Source organism: Sebastes umbrosus, chromosome 19 (genome assembly GCF_015220745.1).
Source record: "Sebastes umbrosus isolate fSebUmb1 chromosome 19, fSebUmb1.pri, whole genome shotgun sequence".
NCBI lineage: Eukaryota > Metazoa > Chordata > Actinopteri > Perciformes > Sebastidae > Sebastes > Sebastes umbrosus.
In genome coordinates, this window is record NC_051287.1 from 6,637,482 (window position 1) to 6,659,975 (window position 22,494).

Below are 22,494 nucleotides of genomic sequence, written 5' to 3' on the forward strand. Positions count from 1 at the left end.
CGTGTGGGGTTGTGGGTTGTGTTATAGCTGTGAACGTGGCTGTAGCAGTGTGTGTACCGTTTATTTGTCGGTAAATAAATGCTACAACTCCTCAAGACCTGAGCCACAACACTTAAGGTGGACTGTTAAGGTGGACCAGCTATTCTCCTCAGAGTTTTGCTCAGTTTTTTTAGCTATTTTTAAATATTTTGTTTGACGATTAATCATTAACATTCTTAATATTATTATTTCCCTACAAGAAAGGTCACTTCCAATTCCTGCAGCAAAAATCCATACATTTATTGGAAGTGCTGAACCAGTAGAAAAACAAACAGGAGAAAATATAAGGTAAACATCTCTCTTTCCTGTAGCTTCCCTCAGTAAGTACAGGTCAAGATCCACATGCTCCAAACCTGTGACCTTTACTGCAACACATGCAGCTCCACAGACAGAGTCCTGGGCCGGCTGTGGGGAGAGCAGTGGAAAAAAAAAAAAGTAGGACTGTGGAGCTGAGAGATGCAGGGGTGGGGGGGTGGGGGGCTGCAGGGGGCAAAGGTTTAAATGGGGGGACTCGGAGCCTCCGTCTAATTCCTCCATGATCTCCCTGTTGTCAAGGGGAGGGGAAAGGGGCGTCGCCATGGCTCACTGCTTAATTACTTCAAGAAAAAAATAAGTGTCTCACTCGTAATGGCAAGAAGACAGAGGGAGGTCGAGTCTTTGGAAGGAAGAGATTCTAACTGAAGAGCAGACGTGACTCATCACTGGAGAAAGGTGGAAAAATCCTCTTGTGCAGATGAATGAAGTCACAACAGGAAAGCTGTTGTTGCTGCTGCTGCTGCTGCTTGATTGGACACGTGAGGACTGATAAAACACATCCCGCTCTGCAGAGGCATCATCACACCTTCCTCATGGTCTTTACAGAGAAGTGATTGTGACAGCAGGTAAAAGGGAATACTATGAAGCCGTTCCACTGACAGAATAACGGGCAACACGCAGAGGAAATGAGGAATGACTCTGACTAGTGGGGACTTGTCAAACTTGCCAGGAAGGCGGGGAGTATAAGGAAACAGAGACAAGTGGAGGTGAGTGGGGCACTTGACCTCTCTTTTTCATTTCATATGCAACACACTGAATACTGGATTGTGCTCTGTGGCCGCTGTACCAACACTCACTAACCGTTTTACCCTTAACACAGTTTTCCTTCCCTTTGCTTTCCCTTTAACGATATTAAAATACACTTAATCCACTCTGACAATACGGTAGCCTATATATTCTATAAAAATATTCAAACCAAAGACTCTTTTAACTGGAAATGTTCTAGATGTCTTGTGTGTCATTTTGATATTGTTCTGCGGGTTTGAGCAAAGATTTGCTTCACAGCAAGACTTGGTTCTGAATGATCTAGCGATGTGTAGGTGGGGTTTAAGGAGTTAAATGTACAGTCACTGTCCTCTTATCAATAACTATCTTTTTATTTATAGTCAAGAATAGAGTCCACATGAATACAGTTTGTTCTGTAAGAGTACATCAGGTGTTTTTGGGCAGCCAGTTGTTACACTGGTGTGGAACCGGGAGCTCTGGACTCACATGTTGGCGTGTGTTTCGGTCGGTATCAGCAATCTCTTGCAACTTATTCCTATCAATTCATTATTTCTTTAAGCATGTTATACTGCATCAGTCATAATCAGTTTGCTATATTATAATACTTGGGTTACGCATCTTCTATAGTAGGCCTATAATACTCCAATAATATTCACACTGGAACACTATAGGGTTAAGTGGTGTGTTTGTATAGTGTTAATAGTTACAGTGCTTTCCTGTGTTGTTTGTAGTCTATAGCATCGCTCTATAATATATTATTGGATGCCTATATCCTGGCAGGTATGAGTGCAGAGCTGAGGTGTGTGAGCTCTTCATTCAGGTTTTAGGAGCAGCGTCCCAGTCAGGATGCTCCTACATATTATACAGAGACACATTCTGAACGTCTATACGATATTGAGTTTGGGTCTCTAAGAAAATTTGAAGGTTTTTGACTTAAAAATATGCAATTTTTCATCATTTTGGACAATTATTATTATTATTTAAATGATTATTTTTATTATTTATTATTTATCACAGCCTTGTGTGTTTGCCCTGTAAAATAATATTCTATAAATCAGGTAAAATAAAGTTTAATTAAAACCATTATGACAAACAGTTCACTAATTATTTTACAGAGAGACATTATTTTTGAGAGCTATCTCAAACTTTTTCATGTCAAGGATCCAAAATCAATATCTAACAGACCACAGACCATGGATGTATATGAGGTTGTGTCCTGTGCTTTTGCCCTGCGTGTTAGTAAATAGCCTACAACTACATTAAATTCTGTTTATCTCATGCTACTAGCACTACTAGCTACAGGCCGATTGCCGGTTGTTCTGGAACAGAGACGTTTATACATCCACCACGGTACAGGCTTACAGCATACAGGGTGGATTATGAGATAATAAAAGTGATGAATTACAGCCAATATTTCCATTATTACAGCTACATACAGCTAGCAGGAAGCTGGCAGAACCGGATATATGTCATACTCATATTGGCGTTTTCAGTCCAAAATGGCGGCCGCGCTACCGCAGCGCCATCTAGCGGAGTTTCGTCTCTTTGCTTCTAAACTCTTTGGTGGCATGAGACAAAGAAAAACAGGAACCTGCATGACCTCAAGTGCTCTACAGCGCTACTTGAGGTCTAAAACTCCACAGGGAACCTTTAATATTCCTTTAAAAACTAATTTAGGGGATCCGTCATTTGTTTATTCAAAGCTGCTGGAATATTTAGTAGACTGTAATAGGAAGACACCCTGCCATGTATATTTCCTCTGGTCCACTCATGTCTTGGCGTGTTTTTCTGAAAAGAAGAAATATAAATTTTCCTCACAATGAGGTCACTTAGCTGAGTAATTGTGCGATTATGTAAAAGACTCAAACTGTGCCACGTTACAGCTGATGTTGTGACTGCTTAAAGTGCAACACACCACAAATCAAAGACTGAATGAACCTTTTCAGTGAGACTCATCAAGCAGCATGTTGAGGCAGAACGGGAGGATGTTAGTCACAGACTAATGAAAGGATAGCTCAATCCATTCAGCTCCAGCAGCTAGACACGGGGCTGACCGGGTTACTTATTTAAGTTGTTCATTAGTCAGCCAACACTTGAACCGAATCTGCTGAATGAGGAGAGCCGGGTGTCTCTTTGCTCCCGACCCCCCCGCGGTTTAAAGAGCTCCACAGGCCTGTAATGCCTTTGTGTCCAGACGCCGACGTGCGTTTGCGGCGCAGGCGAGTTGGAAGCACCCGGCAACTGTTCATGCTGTGTGTGTGAGAATGAATGAGTGCCAGAAACAGACACAGTGACAAAGATAGAAAGAGAGAAGCGGGAGACGAGGAGGGATAAAGCATGCCTGACAAATTCATTTATCACTTTGGTTGCTGCTGAGCGATTGTGACGTCTACCACGGAGAGCTTTGTTTGTTCTCTGTGTGGTCGTGTATGTGTCTGCTGACACCGTTTAGAAGTCTATCTGACAGATGGTGATCTGGGTCCGACTGGTTTTATGGAGTCCGTGCTGCATTTCCCAGAGATCTGACAGAAGCCCTGACATATTGTAGCTATGGACAGACTTCATTATCGTCAGAGACATGTGGTTTGTGTGTATGTGTGTGTGAAGAGACAAATCTAACCATGTAATGACCACTGATAAACGCATGCACACCCACATTTGCCAGTGAAATATGGAAGCACACATATTTTATCAGCTTCACTGGCGAGTCAACTTTCAGCATTTATGAGTATAATCTAGATATAGAAGTTGAGAAGTGATGTGTGATTGTATCTTCCTGTTCGGTTCCTCCTGGGCTGGGATGGATTACTTTGTGTCATGTTCCGCAGAGAGCAGGAAATGAACACTTCATCTTCATTACAGCACAGAGGCAGATACACTCCTGCAGTGCTCTTCAAACCACTGCACTCAATCACTTGTCAAAACAACTAGAAATCCTTCATCTAAAGTTGGGTTTTTGTGTCTTATTAGCAAATATTAGAGAAGCACAATTCACTTTTATTCAGTTCCAATCCGATCCCAATACAGGGCTCCAGAACGGACCAACTGCAAATGTATACATGAACAAACATATAACTGCATGATAGACAAATGAAATTATATTTGTAGACCTGATATGTTTTTATTAGGGCTGTCACTCGATTCAAATATTTAATCTAGATTATCGATTGTCCATAGTTAATCGCGATTAATCGCAAATTTTTTATCTGTTCAGAATGTACCTTAAAAGGGAGATTTGTCAAGTATTTAATGCTCTTATCAGCATGGGAGTGGGCAAATGTGCGTGCTTTATGCAAATATATGTATATATTTATTATTGGAAATCAATTAACAACACAAAACAATGACAAATATTGTCCAGTAACCCTCACAGGTACTGCATTTAGCATAAAGATATACTCAAATCATAACATGGCAAACTGCAGCCCAACAGGCAACAACAGCTGTCAGTGTGTCAGTGTGCTGACTTGACTATGACTTGCCCCAAACTGCATGTGATTAGCATAAAGTGGGCATGTCTGTAAAGGGGAGACTCGTGGGTACCCATAGAACCCATTTTCATTCACATATCTTGAGGTCAGAGGTCAAGGGACCCCTTTGAAAATGGCCATGCCACTTTTTCCTGGCGTAAGTTTGGAGCGTTATTTAGCCTCCTTCAAGACGAGCTAGTATAACAGTATGAGGTTTTCTAGTTTCATAAGATGCCAGTGTCTTCACTCTAGCTTTAAAGCTGAGCCCGCTACAACCTAAAAATCGCAAGTTGCGTTAAGGCATTAAAGAAATTAGTGGCGCTGAAACAAATTTGCATCAACACGTTATTATCGCGTTAACTTTGACGGCGCTTTTCTGCACAAAGTTTATGTGTGCTGAACGTTGTGAAATTACTACCTCATAAAAGCCAGGATTTTACAAATTGAAGACAGAGATAGTTAAATGAAGTAGTCAAGCCAAGCTGTTGGATGGAGTGCGTTTGTTTTTCTGATGCAACTGTTAAGCAAATCTAACAGACCTTTGGAGTCAAAGCTGAGTGCACCAAGCCAGACGGTAACATTGTTAGTGTGACAGCAGAAGCCATCGGTGGATGTAAGCCCCCACCCAGGTACATAATCAACACTGCCTGCAGACAACAAAGATCTCATTCATGTGTCTGTATTTTGCACATCCTGGCAGTCAGGGCCATTTACAACTCCCTCAGACTGGACGTCATATTTCCCTGTCGTCTGTCTTTAGTAGCAGCAGAATCAGTTAGTCTCCAGTAGCTGCTCAGTCAGAACAAATAATGAAATAACATAGCATCAGTGTGATGGATCCATGCTCATCATTATGGACTTCCACGTTGCAGTTCTGGAGTAATGAATCACATGTTTCCCTTAAAAACTGATCAATCAAATAATCTTATGCTTCTCATCATTTCAAGACATTATGTCATGATTTAAATAAGGTGAAACATCCTCCAGTCTGCAGTGGTAAATCACTGGGACATGTGTAATATTGTTATGCGAGCTACAGGTACATTTTCAGGAGCTTAGAATTTAAATGGAAAAAAGGCTGAGGGGAAAATCTTCAGATTCTACCGCAGCTGGCCTATAAACATTAGCACCACATGCATTTACAACACTGCACCTCAACACCGGTCTTATGGAAATAATAAGCTCAGTCTGTTAACTGCATCAGAACACAGAGGAGCTTGGATTAGCTTCAATGTAGTTCACACCTCCTACGATTGTTATTGCTTTCAGGAGTAAGAGCTTCCTGTCGTGTTCATTTACTTTCCATTTCCACAGCTTTATACCGTACATGTCAAACAAATTGAGTTTGTTAAATGGAAGAGGGAATACCAGCCAAACAAAATAGGTGCCAACGTTGACAGTAACCATGTGGGAGTGGGGGCTTTCCTGAGACTCAGTCTACATCTGTGTGAGTGTTAGTGGTTAATGTGTGTTATTTCTTGTGTCATTCATTTTTTTTTCTATTTTTCAAACCAATGTAGACCGTACTGTAGCTGATAACATTTGACATTAGGGCTGCAACCAACAATGTTTATTATCCAATAATCTGCAAGTAATTTTCTCCATAAATCGTTTAGTCATTTAACATCAAAAAATAGTGAAAAATTAATTTTATTGTGATATAAAACAGCAACAAATCCTCACATTGCACAAGCTGAAGGGAATGCTTGACATTTTCTTTTTTTTGTCGATCGATTAATCGACTAATCGCTTGAGCTCTAGGCCACGTGCAGCCCAAAACCTATGACCGCATATGTCAACACAGACAACCAAAGTTGTATAAACGGAACCACTGTTCATTGAGTGTATTAAACTCCAGCTCCAGAGAGACTAGCCCAGGCTCAGCGACAGGCCAACTGATGAAAAAGTCCGAGAAACTAAAAAGTCGGAGGAGCTTTCATGAACTGCATAGATCGTAGAAATTAAACCGATAACATATTCGAAAAAAAGCCAATGTGAAGCTTGAGTTATTTGTACTTGAGCAATTGTAGTCTTGCAATTTACAGTTTTGCAACTGTGATGTTTGCGACAGAAAGTCGCGGAAGGTCTCATTTATTTAGGTTCAGGTGACAACCTGTTCACACATTGGCAATACAAATCTATCAAAAAATATTTGTACAAGTAAAAACGTATATATACACAGTCACTTTAAGAGAACTGTAGAGGATGAAATGGGAGACTAAAAACACGAGAGAGATTTGATGCCCGTCTTCAAAGTAGCAAAGATGTTCTGGTTGTTTTAATATTGTTTTTCTCTGGTTATTTGTCTGCTGCGGTATGCATCAGTCAGTAGCGCAGATAGTTTGAGGGCCATAAGAAGCTACTACCTGTAGATGAGGGGCTAAGACTGAACATATGCTTCTGTGGAAAAGTTCCCAGATTCCAGGAAAATTCTCACTGTCGAAAATAGCTTTTAGATAAAACAGACCGTAGCCTCAACGATTCAGGCCAAATCATGGACCAAGAGCAAAGACTATGAGGCCATAGGCCAGAAATATGAACCAAGATTACTGCTCACATATCAAAGTCTCTTATGGTCCACTTGTGTGAGTAATGAATTTCACTTTCAACAAGAGAAAACCCTAAGCTAGACAGTCACAGACTCTGGTGGGAAAATGGATGACCATTTATTTTATGATGTAGTAACTACCATCTCCAACAAAGAGACTCATTCCAATGTTGTGATGGTATTTTTTTCCCACAAGACCAAGAGAATCATCATGAAAACATGGCGTGCCAGTATACAAGCTTACAGCCAAGACTGGAAATAAGGAACAAATTTTCCTGAGCAAGCCTTCTTAGTCATATCTTTTTGTAGTTCAGTTCCCGTTCAGAGCGCGTGCCCTTTTTTCCGAAGTGCTGCTTGCAGCATTGTTGACTCTTGGGAGGCGAAGAAGAGTTCCAGCCCGGTCGCACAGCAGTTTGTGAAATAGTCACGAAATTTAATGTATTGATTTGTGTACATAGACGCGAATTTCAAATTTTTTTCGGGATGGTCAGCACAAAATCATTTCGTATGTAATCCACATAATTGTGAACCGGGACACACACAGGCTTTTCACACACGAGACCGGTGTTCGTGTCTCGTGTGAAACCAGAAGTAAAAGTTGGTTTATTTGTCACGTAACATCCGTACTTAAGTTACGGCACTTCCAGAGTTATTTGAACCCAAACCACGATCTTTTCCTAAAGCTATCTAAGTCATTTTTTGTCACGTAAATTCCGTACTTAAGGTATGGCACTTCTGGTGTCATTTAAACCCAAACCGTGTCCTTTTCCTAAACCTAACTAAGTAGTTTTATTTTGAAAAGACTGGAAAAGGCTCGGCACTGTATGTGCTTCGGCCCTAATGAATGCAGCTATAAGCACCTGAAGATTGTGACCATTAGTAATGCTATATGCAAAATGCAATATTTGGGATGACAACAAAGTAACTGCAAAAAATATGTAATAAGGTACAGGGGTCTACTGATAGGGCTGATAGTGATACCGATTATTAGTAATCAAAGAGACCGATATTTACATTTGCAGTATGTATGTAATTTCTGCATTATACAGTATACGTCCGGTGTAGCATCACTGCATTTTTAAAACTATGATAATCTGGTCATGGGTCACATCTCTGGTTGCAACTTCAGCGTAGAGGATTGTGATGTTTATTTATACTTTAGCTTTATCTGCTGCATTACATTCGATCCAGTCTGTGTTCCTCTTTGTCCATTTGTAGCACAGTAGCCTTCAGCATTAATAGGCTGTGGCAGTGAATGATGTGAGAGAATAGACATTTACTGATAATCTCTTTCCCCTTCTGTTCCAGAAATCATCTTGGATCGGGTGCAGCAGGACTGTGCTATGATTCTCCCTGTGGTGGTTTTGCTGGTGCTCCTGTTGCTCTCTGGACCCAAGTCCTCTCTCCAGGGAGAGACTCAGGAAATTGCGGACAGTGATGGGATCCTGGAGAGAGAGTTTATCTATGCGCCAAAACGGCAAAAGCGTTCCGTGGTCGACCACAGCGCTTCCCAAACGGACAAGTGTTCTTACACCTTTATCGTCCCTCAGCAGAAAAACAACGGGGCCATCTGTGTGAACTCCCAGGAGCCCGAGGCCTTGCTGGAAAACCGGGTCAACAAGCAGGAGCTGGAGCTGCTCAACACCGAGCTGCAGAAGCAGCGGCAGCAGATTGAAGTGCTGCAGCAGTTGGTAGAGGTAGATGGGGGGGTGGTCAATGAAGTCAAGCTGCTGCGCAAAGAGAGCCGCAACATGAACTCCAGGGTTACGCAGCTCTACATGCAGCTGCTGCACGAGATTATCCGCAAACGGGACAATGCTCTCGAGGTGTCGCACCTGGAGACCCGCGTGCTCAACCACACGAACGAGATTGGGAGGATGGGCTCACGCTACCGTGACCTGGAACATAAGTACCAGCATCTGTCGGCCTTCGCGAATAACCAGAGCGCTCTCCTGGTGCAGCTGGAGGAGCACTGTAAGCGGGGAGGATACTCGTACGGCGTGGTGCAGGAAAGGAGCCGCCCTGCCCGTCCACAGCAACCGGTGATCCCTCAGCAACCGGTGATCCCTCAGCAACCAGTGATGCCTCAGCCTCCTCTTCAGATGCCTCCATTGTCTCCTGGAGGCTACAGACCCTTCCACCCACCTACCTACACCCGCAACACATACAAACCCATGACTAACGACATTCAGAATGACCAGAACTCCAAAGCATTACCACCTCCGCTGCCCACAATGCCAAGTGCTACATACAGCTTTACTAGCGAGCCTTCTGGTAAGTAGATGACCACACAGACACTTTCATGTCTTCCTCTGAGGTCTGCAGCAGACACAGGCCACACACACATTTTCCAATTCTTCACAAAGCTGGGGAAACGTTTCTTCTACAGTAATAAATTTCACTGTGAACACGCATACAGAAGATCAAAGAGGCCTTTTTTGAAAGATTACAGCTGCAACTGATCAAAGTCCTTAAAATATCCTTATAATAAGTCTTCAGTAACTTGTTTGTGGTTGTCAACAGTTAGTTTACAATAACGCAAGCTTAGATTAAACATGAACATCTGGTCAGCTTCATTGATGTTACCATATCCACATGTTTATCTAAAGGTCACAATGGTCACAGTTTGACTTTTGTTAAGGTCACAAAAGAGAAAGTGTTGAAATGTTTACACGCACAGTACAACTGGACATTCATATATGTATGTCACAAATTCAAATTGAGGGAGAGGTTTTTAAATCATCATTTGATTTGAAATCATGACATGCTTGACAAATCACGATTAATCATGGACAATCATGCGATTAAATACATATATATTAAATGCCTGTTTATCTTCTTTTATAAATTTAGTCTAAACAGAAACTCCATACAGAAAAACCCTTAGTGGATTCAAACCCGGAACACTTCTTGCTGTGAGGCGACAGTGCTAACCACTGCCACAAATGGAAACACAAAAAAAAGATTTAAAAAGGCCAACTGAATTAATAGCTAGTTTTCTGGGATTTTCCAGATATAAAATATAAATGCTGATTTTTAGTATCAGAAATTATATGAACCCAGGCCATGAGGTGTTACTGTAAGTGTTCACCACATGGCGTAGTTTTACAGCAATGATCCAAATCATAAAGTTTTCTGTGATTCCGAAGCGGAAAAATTAAACCATGTAACCACTGCACATAACAGTATGGTGAGATCTGAATAAAGTATAGCCACAATATGTAGCACTGACAGCTAACGTTTAAAATGGCACTACAAATTCAAAACATTAGAGCCGGTGTGACTGAGAGCAGTTAGTGCAAATTATCGCAATTTGAGGGTTACCTTCTAGACGTGACCGTGTTAGCCTCTGGCCAGCAGTAGTCGGAATCACTTCAGCGGCTGTGTGTCTCAAATACTGCCTTGATAACCTAGCTGCACACGGACCACAGAGAGATGAGCCGAGGCTTTTCAGGTCGGGTAGAATCTATCGTTAACTCTGTTGATCCAGTTTTTTAGCTTGCTTCCATGGCTGCAGAAGACTGTATTTGCGTGACAATTTGTTTCATATGTGGCAACAGGGTGTCCAAATGGACAGCAGACAAGATCACACAGAATCCAAAACAAAAACAGACGTTCCGGACCGGAATGGAAATTTCCGTTACTGGCTGTAGCTTTGTTGTCGGAGAAGCCAGTATTTCAATTCAGCATGTTTCCTTAATCTCCGATGACATATCATGGTCACTTTATGATTTATTACAGTGACTATATAACATATTGGTCCTTTAAATGTGTTGTTTTCATGAGATGTCTTCCGTGGTTACTAAGAAATACAGTGCTGTTTTGCTCACGGTAATATTTACGGCTGCCTGACACTGGAAAGCATTCGTCATATTTGGCATAAAAAACACATGGTCAACAGTGACTTCACTTTTCCAGGAGCACTCCGTCCATATGTTCTACCATTTTATTTGAAGTTGCAGAGTCTGTTACTTGCACGGGTTGTTAGAATTATATTGATGATGACAATAGCATGTCGTCGAAAATTGATGCCAGTCATGAAAAGTCTTTGTAGATCAATATGCATCATACAACAGCTTTGTTAGTCAGCATGTCCGTCTCTCCTGCAGGGCCTTTCAAAGACTGTCTAGAGGCTCTGGAGGGCGGATACACCAACAGCGGCATGTACCTCCTGAAACCGGACAACGGCAACCGACTCATGCAGGTTTGGTGTGACCAGAGACATGATCCCGGTGGCTGGACGGTCATTCAGAGACGTCAGGACGGCGCTGTGAACTTCTTTAGGAACTGGGACACGTACAAGGTAATAAGGACTTGACAGTTCTGAGAAATCGAGCCGTAAGGATGTCAACATCCATTGCATTAAATGGAGATGGAGTGTTATATTTTAGGACCTAACAGCCTCAGCATGCACAAAAATACAACATCCAGATGTTAAGCTGGTATAATGTTCATCATCTTAGCGTGTTAGCATTGCTAATTAGCACAAAATACAAAGTACGGCTGAGGCTGATGGGACAATGCCATCAGTTTCCTCAAGTATTTGGTAATAAACCAATGTATAGGGAAAAAAAATACAACTTTGACCAGATGGCAGCGCTAAATAAAAAGTCAGAGGATCATCAAAGTGATGAAATACATCCTGAGGGGAACATGAATGTCTGTATCAAATTGTACGCCGATCCATTGAAACGTCGTCGAGACGTTTCACTCAAAACCACAAATGTCAGCCTCATGGTGCCATAGAGGAAAAATCGGAGGATCAACGAGGTGCTTCTTCATCAGACGCACCTGGCGTCGAAACATTAGTCATCATATAAAGTTTGTTGCCTTCAATTTGTTTGCTCCAGAATACTTTGGACCGAGATACAAGATTGGTTACGTTACAGTTGCTCCCATTCTAGAATAGAAATATATACGGTATATATAAACTAGGGTTGGAAGATGTATTCAAATTTTCCAACTAAAAGAGTCGCCCTCCACCACTGACGTAGTTTCAGCTGGGTAATCAGCTGTTATAGCGGCGGAGCATCGTAAAACCCACTTCATTCAAACTCAACAGAAACAAAATAAAACTCACCTAAACAGTCCCTTCGTCTTGGTTTGTCTTTCCAACAATCACCAACTCTGGTTTGGTCAAAATAAACCCTTATTTCACCCAGTTCGGTATGAAAAAAATGCCGGCTCTGCACGCCGTTTCCCCCCGCTATCTTTCTCTGCCCGCTGAGTAACGGCTAAGCGGCTCTCTAAAATGACAAATATTGGCCAAAACAATCGCCCAAAGATACCAACTGGCGATGTACACGACAATCCCTAATATAAACTTATAGAAAATATGTACTGTGTGTAAAAATATGTGCATTATACTACAATATAGCAACAAGAATTATGGAAAAATAAAATTAAGAAATAAGTAGAATATGTATACTATAATTTATAAAGCTGTAAATAATGCCAGAGTAAACCTGAGTATTGCCCAGCTGAATCACTGGACACACTTATTGCACCGTTTAGTCAGTCTTGCAAAACAAACTGTTTGGCGAATCCATCTCATTGTGTAAGACGTGAGTAATTGTAAGAAAAACTCCACAAAATCAAATCTATGAGATCACAACAACAGAGCTGAAATCAATTCATACGAGCCAAGCATGGTCTCGGTGTTGCAGTCGGTGCACTGATCCAAGGACTTCATAACCACGCTGTGTTTTCCAGTTACTACCGGTGGAACTCGACGTTACGTAAATAACTGGTGCACAGAGTGAAACATTCAGTTGCCAAAGATTAACAGCCTCAAGTGAGGACATCCCAATATGGATACACTTCTACTTCTGCTTTAAAGTTTAAACTCATGACCAAAGCACGGAGGAGCACTTCCAAGTTGTCCCCCCAACCCAATCATTCCCCTACCCACCCTCAATGAGTCAGCAAGGCACTTAAAGCCAATTACACGCTCACATTTGGCAGGGACGGGGACCTCCTAATTGAACTCATGTGTGATGTAATTGAAACCAGGGATTCAGACGCACTGAGCTCTGCTGGAGAGGAGCTTAAACATGTCCTGCCATTATGCCACTGCTCTTGGCCTATCGCTCGGACATCATACCAGTCTTTCACAGATGCTTGGAAAACATGGGTGGTTTGTTGCTGGAAGGCATTGGCTGAATCCAAGGGGAGGAAAAACAGCTTCTTTCTTGTAAATAAAGGGAATTGCTGTGGCATTTCCTATTGAATCATGTGTTAAGAACAGTCAGTCAGTAACTCCTGACTAATGCAATGTCTTTCTCCTTTTTACAGCAAGGGTTTGGAAACATTGATGGTGAATACTGGTTAGGTCTAGAGAACATCTACTGGTTGACCAGCCAGGGCACCTACAAGCTGCTGGTAACTCTGGAAGACTGGAGCGGACGCAAGACCTATGCGGAGTACGCCAGCTTCCGTGTCGAGTCTGAGGCCGACTTCTACCGGCTGCGAGTGGGCCGATACCACGGCAACGCTGGAGACTCTCTTACATGGCACAACGCCAAGCAGTTTACCACACTGGACAGAGACCATGACGTCTACACGGGTGAGTGGAATGCAGTGAGCAATCATAACTGTTGGTGGGCTTTCACTTAAACATCTTAAAAGTATACAATTCCCCGATGATTAGGCCCAGTGGGGAGTCAACTTAGGCTCAGCCGGCATGCAATACACTGGTGGAAACGCTGGTAATTCACACAAGGGCGTTGATATTCTTCGCATATTCCTCCTAGATACCGATACACACATAAATTTCAAAAGGGGTCATAACGCAGGGTCAGCTATAATACGGCGTAGTGTTGCACGGTATACCGATACTAGAAATGGTATCACGATACCCTGCCGTTAAAAACACTACGATACCCCGTTTTATTAGTACCTATACTTTAAGTACAATACTTTAAGAATGATGGTGTTTTAATACAAGCTGTGAGTTGCGTCGACGTGCAACCGCGGGCCGTGTGTGTCTGCAGCGATCTGCTTTAGAGGAAGCCATTAAGCTTGGGATCCTGTGGGAGCAGGTGGTTTATAACTTTGCTGCTGGTGGGAGCATTTTCTGATGTTTTAGATTTTTGCTGCGGTATCGTTTCAGTATCGGTATCGAGATATTTAGGCAGGGTATCGTATCAAAGTCAGAATTTTGGTATTGTGACAACACTAGTACGGCACTCCTGGAGCAGTTAGGGGGTTTAGTGACTTGCTCAAGGGCACCTCGGCAGTGCCCAGGAGGTGAACTGGCACCATTGCAGTCGCCACACGGCGGCTCGTTGGTCTGTGGGACCTCCGGTCCCAATCACTTCCTGTTCCACCTCCTTCCAAAAGGCACCAGTAATCAGATAACCAGTGTACTTATAAAAACGAGAAGAACAAGAAAAACTGCCACATACATTTTAACAAAAAAAAAAAGTGACTTCTTTTCCTCCTTCTCAAACGGTCTGTGTTGCTGTAGATTTGAACAGTATTTGTACAGCAATGACAACTCCCACATGGAAAAGATGGTGACTGTTGAAGCATGTACACACTAATTGATGCAGACGGTGCACAAACACATCCGCAGAGAACGGACAGTGGGTCGGTCGCTGCATGGAGCATGTTGAGAGCTTTATTGTTCTGGACCTAATAAACATACAAAAATGCCAATTGTGCAAGACTTTAATGAAAACAGCAGGGTAGTCCGTTGTTGGGCTCAGTGATTAATGATCAATCCTTAACCCCTGAACCAGCAGAAGACCAGATTGCTAGATTATAAATTGGTCTGATTTGATTCCTTGTGTCTCCAGGTAACTGCGCTCACTACCAGAAGGGGGGATGGTGGTACAACGCCTGTGCTCATTCCAACCTGAACGGCGTGTGGTACCGCGGCGGGCATTACCGCAGCCGTTACCAGGACGGGGTCTACTGGTCCGAGTTCAGAGGAGGAGCTTATTCTCTGAAGAAAGTGACCATGATGATACGACCCAATCCGAACATCTTCCTTTAACACTTCACTCTGTCGAAACTGAACAGATTTTACTGGACAAACGTCAAAGGGGTTTCCATTTCTATATCACAAAAATCCTTGAAATTTGATCTTCAGTCTTGTTGGTTGCTTTATATTCATAATGTAGCTTCAAATAGCAAAGGTAAGGTGTAATAGGATCCGTGCATTATTGTTTTGCTTCATCCTACAGGTATAGGTTTTGCTGGTACTTCCGATGTATTATTGCTGCTTATATTACATTTATATATTATGTATGTATAATATAGATTGGGATCAATTCAGGAGAGAAATCTGGTTATTTATTTTGATACATTTTTCTAGATAATTGCAGTAAATGTCATTTGCCAGGATAAAGTCCTTTGTCTCGTAATTTGTATTTGACAATAGTTAGTAAAACAATAGGCTGAAGGTCTTCTGACCACTTAGTATGGGAACAAAGTACACCTTTTATAAAGGTTCCACCTGGAACCCTTTCTAATGGTTCTACCTAAAACCCAACATAAGGGCTTCGTCCGAAATCGCATGCTATGCAGCACTACATACTCAATAGGTGTACTATTAATCAACATACTTTTGTGTGAACATGGACATTGTGAAATAGATTAAAGCCTTAAAAACAAAAACATTTAATAACAAATACAACCTCATTGCAGGTTTTCCAGGTAAAAGCAGCAACTTAAAACAGTTCAGTGTGTACAACTCAGCCATCCCCTCTACCCACCAAAGGTCTTCCTGGTCTGTTGAAAAGACCAGTCACTGTATTAGTGTGCAGATACAGTATGTACCAGGTATTCTGTGTATATATATGCTGTTTCATTAAGATTATTTTTTATAGTCTGTATGTTATCAATCTTGCAAATAAACGATGTAAAACTCTGCATGTGTTTTCCAGTGATCTAATTAAATCAGTTCCTCTCTTTCGTGATTCATTTCATATCCGAGATGCTAAGAAATTCCTCCAGCGTATTCCTTCCTTCTCAGGTAGGCAACTTCAGCCTTGCCACCACTCCAACAACCTAAAATCAGCCCTTTTGCCTTTCACACATCTGGAATACGATCACCGTTCCAATAAACAGAGCTGAGAGAGTACTTTGATATCATCAGCTCAGAAAACCGATACCGGTAAGACAAACCGCAAGGCATGAAAACAGAGTAAAGCGTAAATCAATGAGTGACAATGAAGCACCTTTAAGTAAAAACAATGCAGTGCTTAAATCTGCCAACTGGAATTCAGACTAGTCGTGTAAGATGTTGACGGGCTTGGAAACCACTACCTTTAAAAGGATTTAAAGCAGGGTGTGTTAAAATCCAGAAGGAGGACTTACCAAGGTAAGGAATACAGGGCACCATCTTCAGGGTGCGGATGTATTCCCTCATGCGGGTGTAGTTCTCTTCCTTGGATGTCAGATAGTTCAGCTTCTCAAATGTGGCCTTGTCTTTCCGACTGATCAACTACAACAGAGGAGAACAATTACACACATGTTTGATTTGTCATTCTCATTCCCAGCCTATTACCTGAATGGGAACTATGGCAACCACACAAATATTACATCATGATATTTTACCCGAACCAAATCAAAGCGTGACTGTGTTCCAAAACCCCCTAACTACAATGTTTTGTAGGTTTTTCCCTCCTTGCATCTGCAGTAGACAGCTAATTATGCAATGTTGATGTGCAGTGAGTTAGAGGAGGTCTGCAGTGCATCACACTGAGCGATAACTAATTTGTTTGATTAAGTTGAATTCACTCTTTTTGCAGCAGAAAGCTAAGGCTTCTACCTTTCACGTCATCACGTTGTACGCTTGTGAGGACGTCATTACGTTACGTGTGGAAGGTGACATAACAAAACTATCACTACTACTACTAATTTTCGGCATTGCACTTTGTAGACGGTCCCTGACAACCTCGTCTCACATAGAGACCAATGTTATGTGTCCAGCTCGGACTACGGCTCGTTTTGATTAAAATGAGGTTGAAGCTCGTTGTCTACCTTACTACGGTTAGAAAGAGCCATCGTTGGTGTTTTAACAACGTTTCGTTTATGAGTTATTGATCCAGGAAGTTTGAATCTGTCAATATCTTTCCAACTTTACTGAAGTACATCGTCTAGGGGGGCTCCGTACATCAGCAATGCGTGGACTGTCAGGAATGATTCGAAGAAGTGCTCTATGAAGGAACTCGAGGGCACGAGTTAATACAGATTTTCTCCGTAGTATTTGGATTAAGTAGCTGGTGAAAAATAAAAGGTGTAAAAGTTAGTAGGCTCTGAAAACTACATATTCAAGTGTCTCCAAATAGTTGATTTAAGTTGGCAACCCTACAAATACAACCCCTCTCATCTCTTCTCATTCAATCTGTAATATATTATGAGCGTTTTATTAAGCGTTTTTGCTGATACAGTAAATGTCTCATGTGTCACATAGAGTATGTCCCCAAATGGCTCGGTGCTGATGTATCCACTTTTCACAGTCTTATATCCAGCACTGCAAAAATGAATTAATTCATGTTCAAAAATTAAAACCAGGGACAAACAGTTTGCTTGTTAACGGCATGGAGGAGAAATAGCGTGCAGCTCACAAACAGCTGTCTGTGATGTGGAACTGATCAGTTAAACACCCTGTTTTGAGAAAAAGCTACTGGCCAGTCAACACGTCAGTATTCATAAACATTCAATCATTTAGAGTGGACAGCCAAGCACCACATGTTATCTCTGTTTCGTCTGAGGGATGGTCATCCGAGGCCGAGAATTAAGATCTGATCCACCTAAAACCTCCAGCCCAGTTTTCTGATCCCTCCAGCGGAATATTATGATTCACCCAACCCTGAGGTCTAGGAGAACAAAAACGGAGAACCTTTGGACACCCATGATGATTCTAATATCATGCGATATCTTATACAAGATATTTTCCTGTCTGGAAAATCAGTTAAGAAGTTAAGACTCAACAAAAAAATTAATCTTGTTCAGAAAAGTCAGATCAGGTGTGGGTCTGTTAGCTTCCAGCTGCTTTTGTGTTTAAACTAGGACTGTAATCCGGCGATAATAACACGGTCACGCAAATTTGTCATAGTCAAGGCAGCACACTGACACACTGACAGCTGTTGTTGCCTGTTGGGCTGCAGTTTGCCATGTTATGATTTGAGCATATTCTTCTATGCTAAATGCAGTAGCTGTGAGGGTTTCTGGACAATATTTGTCATTGTTTTGGGTTGTTAATTGATTTCCAATAATAAATATATACATATATTTGCATAAAGCAGCATATTTGCATATAAATACTTGACAAATCTACCTTTAAGATACATTTTGAACAGATACAACATGTGCAATTAATCACGATTAACTATAGACAATCATGCGATTAATCAATTGACAGCTCTAGTTTAAACGTTTTCTATTCGGGTTCAGGTTTGGTTACTTTCGAATGTCATTTAATTGCACCAACAGTGTGTTGTGCGTATGTGCAACGGCAGTCATGTCCCACCCACTGTTCAAAATCCAAACATTTGGCCTGAAGCACCACTGAACATACTGCAAACAAATCTGACCGTTTACTTTGTAAATACATTCATGCTGTGAACATCAGCACTTTCTCGTCTTAGCTTTTTTTTTCACTGTTAAAATTGAAAATGTACTCATTCTAATGCTTTGCAGATACCGGCCGATTCACACACTCATTTGAAAAAGGCAGTGCTGGCACTTGATTTTTTTCCCACTTCATTCCTCATTCAGTGAATGGAGCTGATGTCTTACCGCCCAGGTTTTGCTGAGTCTGAAGATGGGAGCGCTCTGCAGAGCAGACACCACGGACACCAGAGAATGAAGGTTGTTCAACTCCAACAGTTTCTGAGAACAAACAGATATTTTATGAACAACACGCAAAGTACGGTATTACCCTAGTACAGGTTAAACAAATACTGTAAGTTCAGCCTGTTGGCACTGTGAATAATGCACCTGTAATTAGCTATCAGTTAGAAAAAAACAAAAACTTAAATATCTTTAAAAACACCCCCCGTGTCTTGGAGGTTAAGATGTCGACCACACATTGCCATGTCCCCGGATCGATTCAGTCCAGGGACCTTTGATGCATTTATCTCTTCTTCATTTCCTGACATCTCTCCACTATTGTTATCTAATTAAGGCATAATAATACTTCATAATAACCATAATAATCCATTAAATACACCCGCTTATCCTTGAGGATCCTGGGGAGGCGGGGGCCAATTTCAGCTCACATTGATTGAGAGGCACAGTGCGTACGGAATCCATTATCTCCCGCAAAAGTTCAGTTTTTTAACGTACTCGAGGCAAATTACAAACCGAGAAAAACAGAAAGAGGAGTTTCGTAAACACATACTTTTGTGTTATACTTTCCACAAGGGCGGTTGCACGGACATGAGCTGACGGAGAAATGTGACAAGGAAGTGTTTGGATCTTTTATAATCCGTGCAGACAGACAGACATTCTTGAAGGTCCTCAAGAATTAAAAATTTGGATGTGCACGGAGAGGCGAAAACCTGCCGCATGGAACCCCCACGAAGGGCCATGATGATCTGATGGTGTGACATCACTTTTGCCATGCGGCCAATCACGACCCTCGCGGATGCGCCAAGCATAAATCACACACCTCAGTAGAAACCCTAAGAAGCCCAGTCGAATCCAGCATTGCAGAGTGGTTCCTTATGGTGATTATTATGGGTTTGTGGATAGTCACAGTCACAGTGTATAAATCGAGCTTCAGTAGTTTTGTTTCGATATCTCTGCAAGTTGCCAAGAACATTATGACATGGTTCCACGTTTCCTTTCCATCCCACACACTGACCTCTGGGGAAAAAACTCCATCTGCTACCATTCCCTGATCAGACCACAAGAGGAGAAACACCATTTTGTTTCTGCCATCAGGGTCTGCTTTCTCCATCACTGCTCATACAGTGTAATAAAGTACCTGGGTCGCTCCGACATGCTGCAGCTTCAAAAACTATAATTGACTTTATGTTGAAATTGCTTTACAAGCAACTGACAGTGAACCTTGAAATAAAAAAGCTACATTTAAACAGTTCAACAGCTGCTGGCTTATATTTCTGAACACATCTCCATGTCTGATGATGGATGTTCTTATTACACTGAAAGCTTACCACACATCACTATTCCTACAACAATGGAGGGGCATGTTTCTGTCCTCTGGTTTTGAAGTTATTTGTAAAAATAACTTATATCACTGAATGTGTTTCATGCGTTTCAACTCACCTTCGCTATTTTGACAAAATGGCCCAGTATTTCTGCTCGAATTTTCAGCGTGTGGGCAGTTAAGATTTCTCTCACCAGCCAAAAGCTAACCTGAAACATAACAACATACCAACACAAATTAAAACTACAACTACTTCCTCATGGTTGAAATATTTGCTTTAGAAATTGCTTCAGACGTACCTGGTTGAACCTGCGTGTGAATGCAACCACATTGGGGGCCAAACTGTGTTTCTCTTTGCCGTTCCATCCGCAGCTGGCCAACTCCTGCCATTCAGAAAATCACATCAAGCAACAGATTTAAGGAATCTGTAACAATAAGCAACTACTGCCGGCTCTGTGAGGCTGCACTTGCGGCACAGCATGCCAACATGAGCAGGTTTAGTGTTTATCATGTTAAAGAGTTCTTGAGTGCAACAAAAATTTACCCAAGGGGGACAATAAAGTGTATCGTATCGCCTGAGTTTAGCGTGTTAACATGCCAACATTTGCTGATTAGCACCAAGCAACCCAGGAAGATTGCCGGGCTTTGGAGCCAATTTTCCTAGAGGCCAAAGCAGGCAATTACAACCGTGTCCGTCACATGATGTCATTGGGCCCAAAAATACTTTTTCCATAGACTTACATTGGGAAAGACACATCTGCAAATCAGCAGATATTTTTTTTTTTTTTTTAGGTAAATAAACATCCCAGTACAAACACTTGAATAGCCCTTATTTAAATCATTAGGTCCTAAAAAAGTTGCCGAATTCCCACCAGAGCAGCAGCGAAGTGCGGCCTGCGGCGAGCTGCCATACAATGTCTATGAAAAGCTGTGGTGGCCGCTCCCGAGCTCAGCAAGCTATTTGGTTCTGCGGCCAAACGAAAGTTGGGAGAAATTTAACTTTTAGCGGCAAAGTATGGCCAGAGAGGATCCGCAGCCAATTACAGATCCGGATCAAAGAGATCAAACAGATCTGGTGACTCATATGTTGACCTATGTTTCAAAGAATTTCTTCCCGCCTGAATCACATCAAAACGCCTCCCGGCCGCAGAAAAATGTTATTATTGAGAGTCACACTTTGCCACTGCCTGGTGTGAATTATCTTGCTGAACAAAATGTGCAAGGACAAAGTATAAACATTTGTTTGCCACAGAGCTTATTTTCTGCAATAATCCAAAACCCAATGAAAAAAACACCATTGTTTTTTTGTCAAGGGAACCAGGGCGATGCTAACTTCCTGGTTGGCCAACAAAAATACGTCATCCCTGGAGCACTCTGTTGCCAAATCCACAGTTATTTCCCTCGGCATAGTGAACTGCTGTTAATGTGAGCGAGCCCGACCGGTCAACAGGCACTGGCATCCACAGAGCCATGCCGCCAGCATGGCTAAAAATGGAAAGGAAATCATCAGAATTGGGTGAGGACATGGTCTTAACGTCGCAGTAGAGACCCTTGGCCTGTCCCTGGACTTCTCTCTGATACATAAACTAGGGATAGATTTAATAAAACAGCAGGGATTGACGGCCGTCCAACCACCACTGGAAATTCCCTTGCCTTTTACTCTGTGCCAATCTGATTTACAATGATTTTTTTCCATTTCTTTGAGGACTTTATCCAGTGTTTATCAAGCCTAAATAAAGACATTAACAGAAGAACATCCCGCCCTGACAGGAAAATCCCCCAAATCCAAATTCCATTATAAACATGACTATGCAAATTTGGACCAATCCCATGTTGGACGCAAGAGCAACATTGTAATGACTGGCAGATTATGTTGAGATGCAACCGCTAAATTCATTGTGATTTTTAGGTTGTAGCTGCCTCAGTTTTAAAAAGCTAGAAGATACTGGTATCATATGAAACGAAAACACCTGAGGAATCCATTGGTACCAACCATGCCATACCAGCTTGTCGGGAAGAAGGTTAAATAACGCTCCAAGCTTACACTAAATTTTGGTGAGGAAAAAAATGGCATGTCCATTTTCAAAGGGGTCCCTTGACCTCTGACCTCAAGATATGTGAATGAAAATGGGTTCTATGGGTACCCACGAGTCTCCCCTTTACAGACATGCCCACTTTATGATAATCATATGCAGTTTTGGGGCAAGTCATAGTCAAGTCAGCACACTGACACACTGACAGCTGTTGGGCTGCAGTTTGTCATGTTATGA

General features: G+C 41.9%; 2 protein-coding genes across 5 annotated transcripts in view; one reads left to right on the forward strand and one right to left on the reverse strand.

The window, feature by feature from the left end:
• Positions 1-22,494, reverse strand: part of LOC119478284 (ras-specific guanine nucleotide-releasing factor RalGPS1-like) — a 69,379-nt gene that overhangs the window by 32,742 nt on the left and 14,143 nt on the right. For all 4 annotated transcript variants that reach the window (XM_037752919.1, XM_037752917.1, XM_037752918.1 and 1 more), the window contains exons 5-8: positions 20,524-20,607; positions 20,344-20,433; positions 18,850-18,942; positions 16,423-16,549 (exon numbers count right to left, since the gene is read on the reverse strand). In XM_037752919.1, the coding sequence (XP_037608847.1) occupies positions 16,423-16,549; positions 18,850-18,942; positions 20,344-20,433; positions 20,524-20,607 (394 nt within the window). The remainder of the gene's footprint in view (positions 1-16,422; positions 16,550-18,849; positions 18,943-20,343; positions 20,434-20,523; positions 20,608-22,494) is intronic.
• On the forward strand, positions 519-15,975 carry LOC119478285 (angiopoietin-related protein 2-like). The gene is made up of 5 exons (XM_037752920.1): positions 519-1,061; positions 8,407-9,372; positions 11,208-11,401; positions 13,393-13,663; positions 14,898-15,975. Exons 2-5 carry the CDS (start codon positions 8,442-8,444, stop codon positions 15,095-15,097), a joined length of 1,596 nt encoding a protein of 531 aa, XP_037608848.1. The 5' UTR covers positions 519-1,061; positions 8,407-8,441; the 3' UTR covers positions 15,098-15,975.

Excerpts from the sequence above, each read along its gene's own strand:
- LOC119478285 (XM_037752920.1), top strand. The coding sequence starts at position 8,442 with ATGATTCTCCCTGTGGTGGTTTTGCTGGTGCTCCTGTTGCTCTCTGGA. Across the intron at positions 9,373-11,207 it reads CTTTACTAGCGAGCCTTCTG|GGCCTTTCAAAGACTGTCTA; the intron begins GTAAGTAGATGA and ends TCTCTCCTGCAG. Across the intron at positions 13,664-14,897 it reads AGACCATGACGTCTACACGG|GTAACTGCGCTCACTACCAG; the intron begins GTGAGTGGAATG and ends TTGTGTCTCCAG.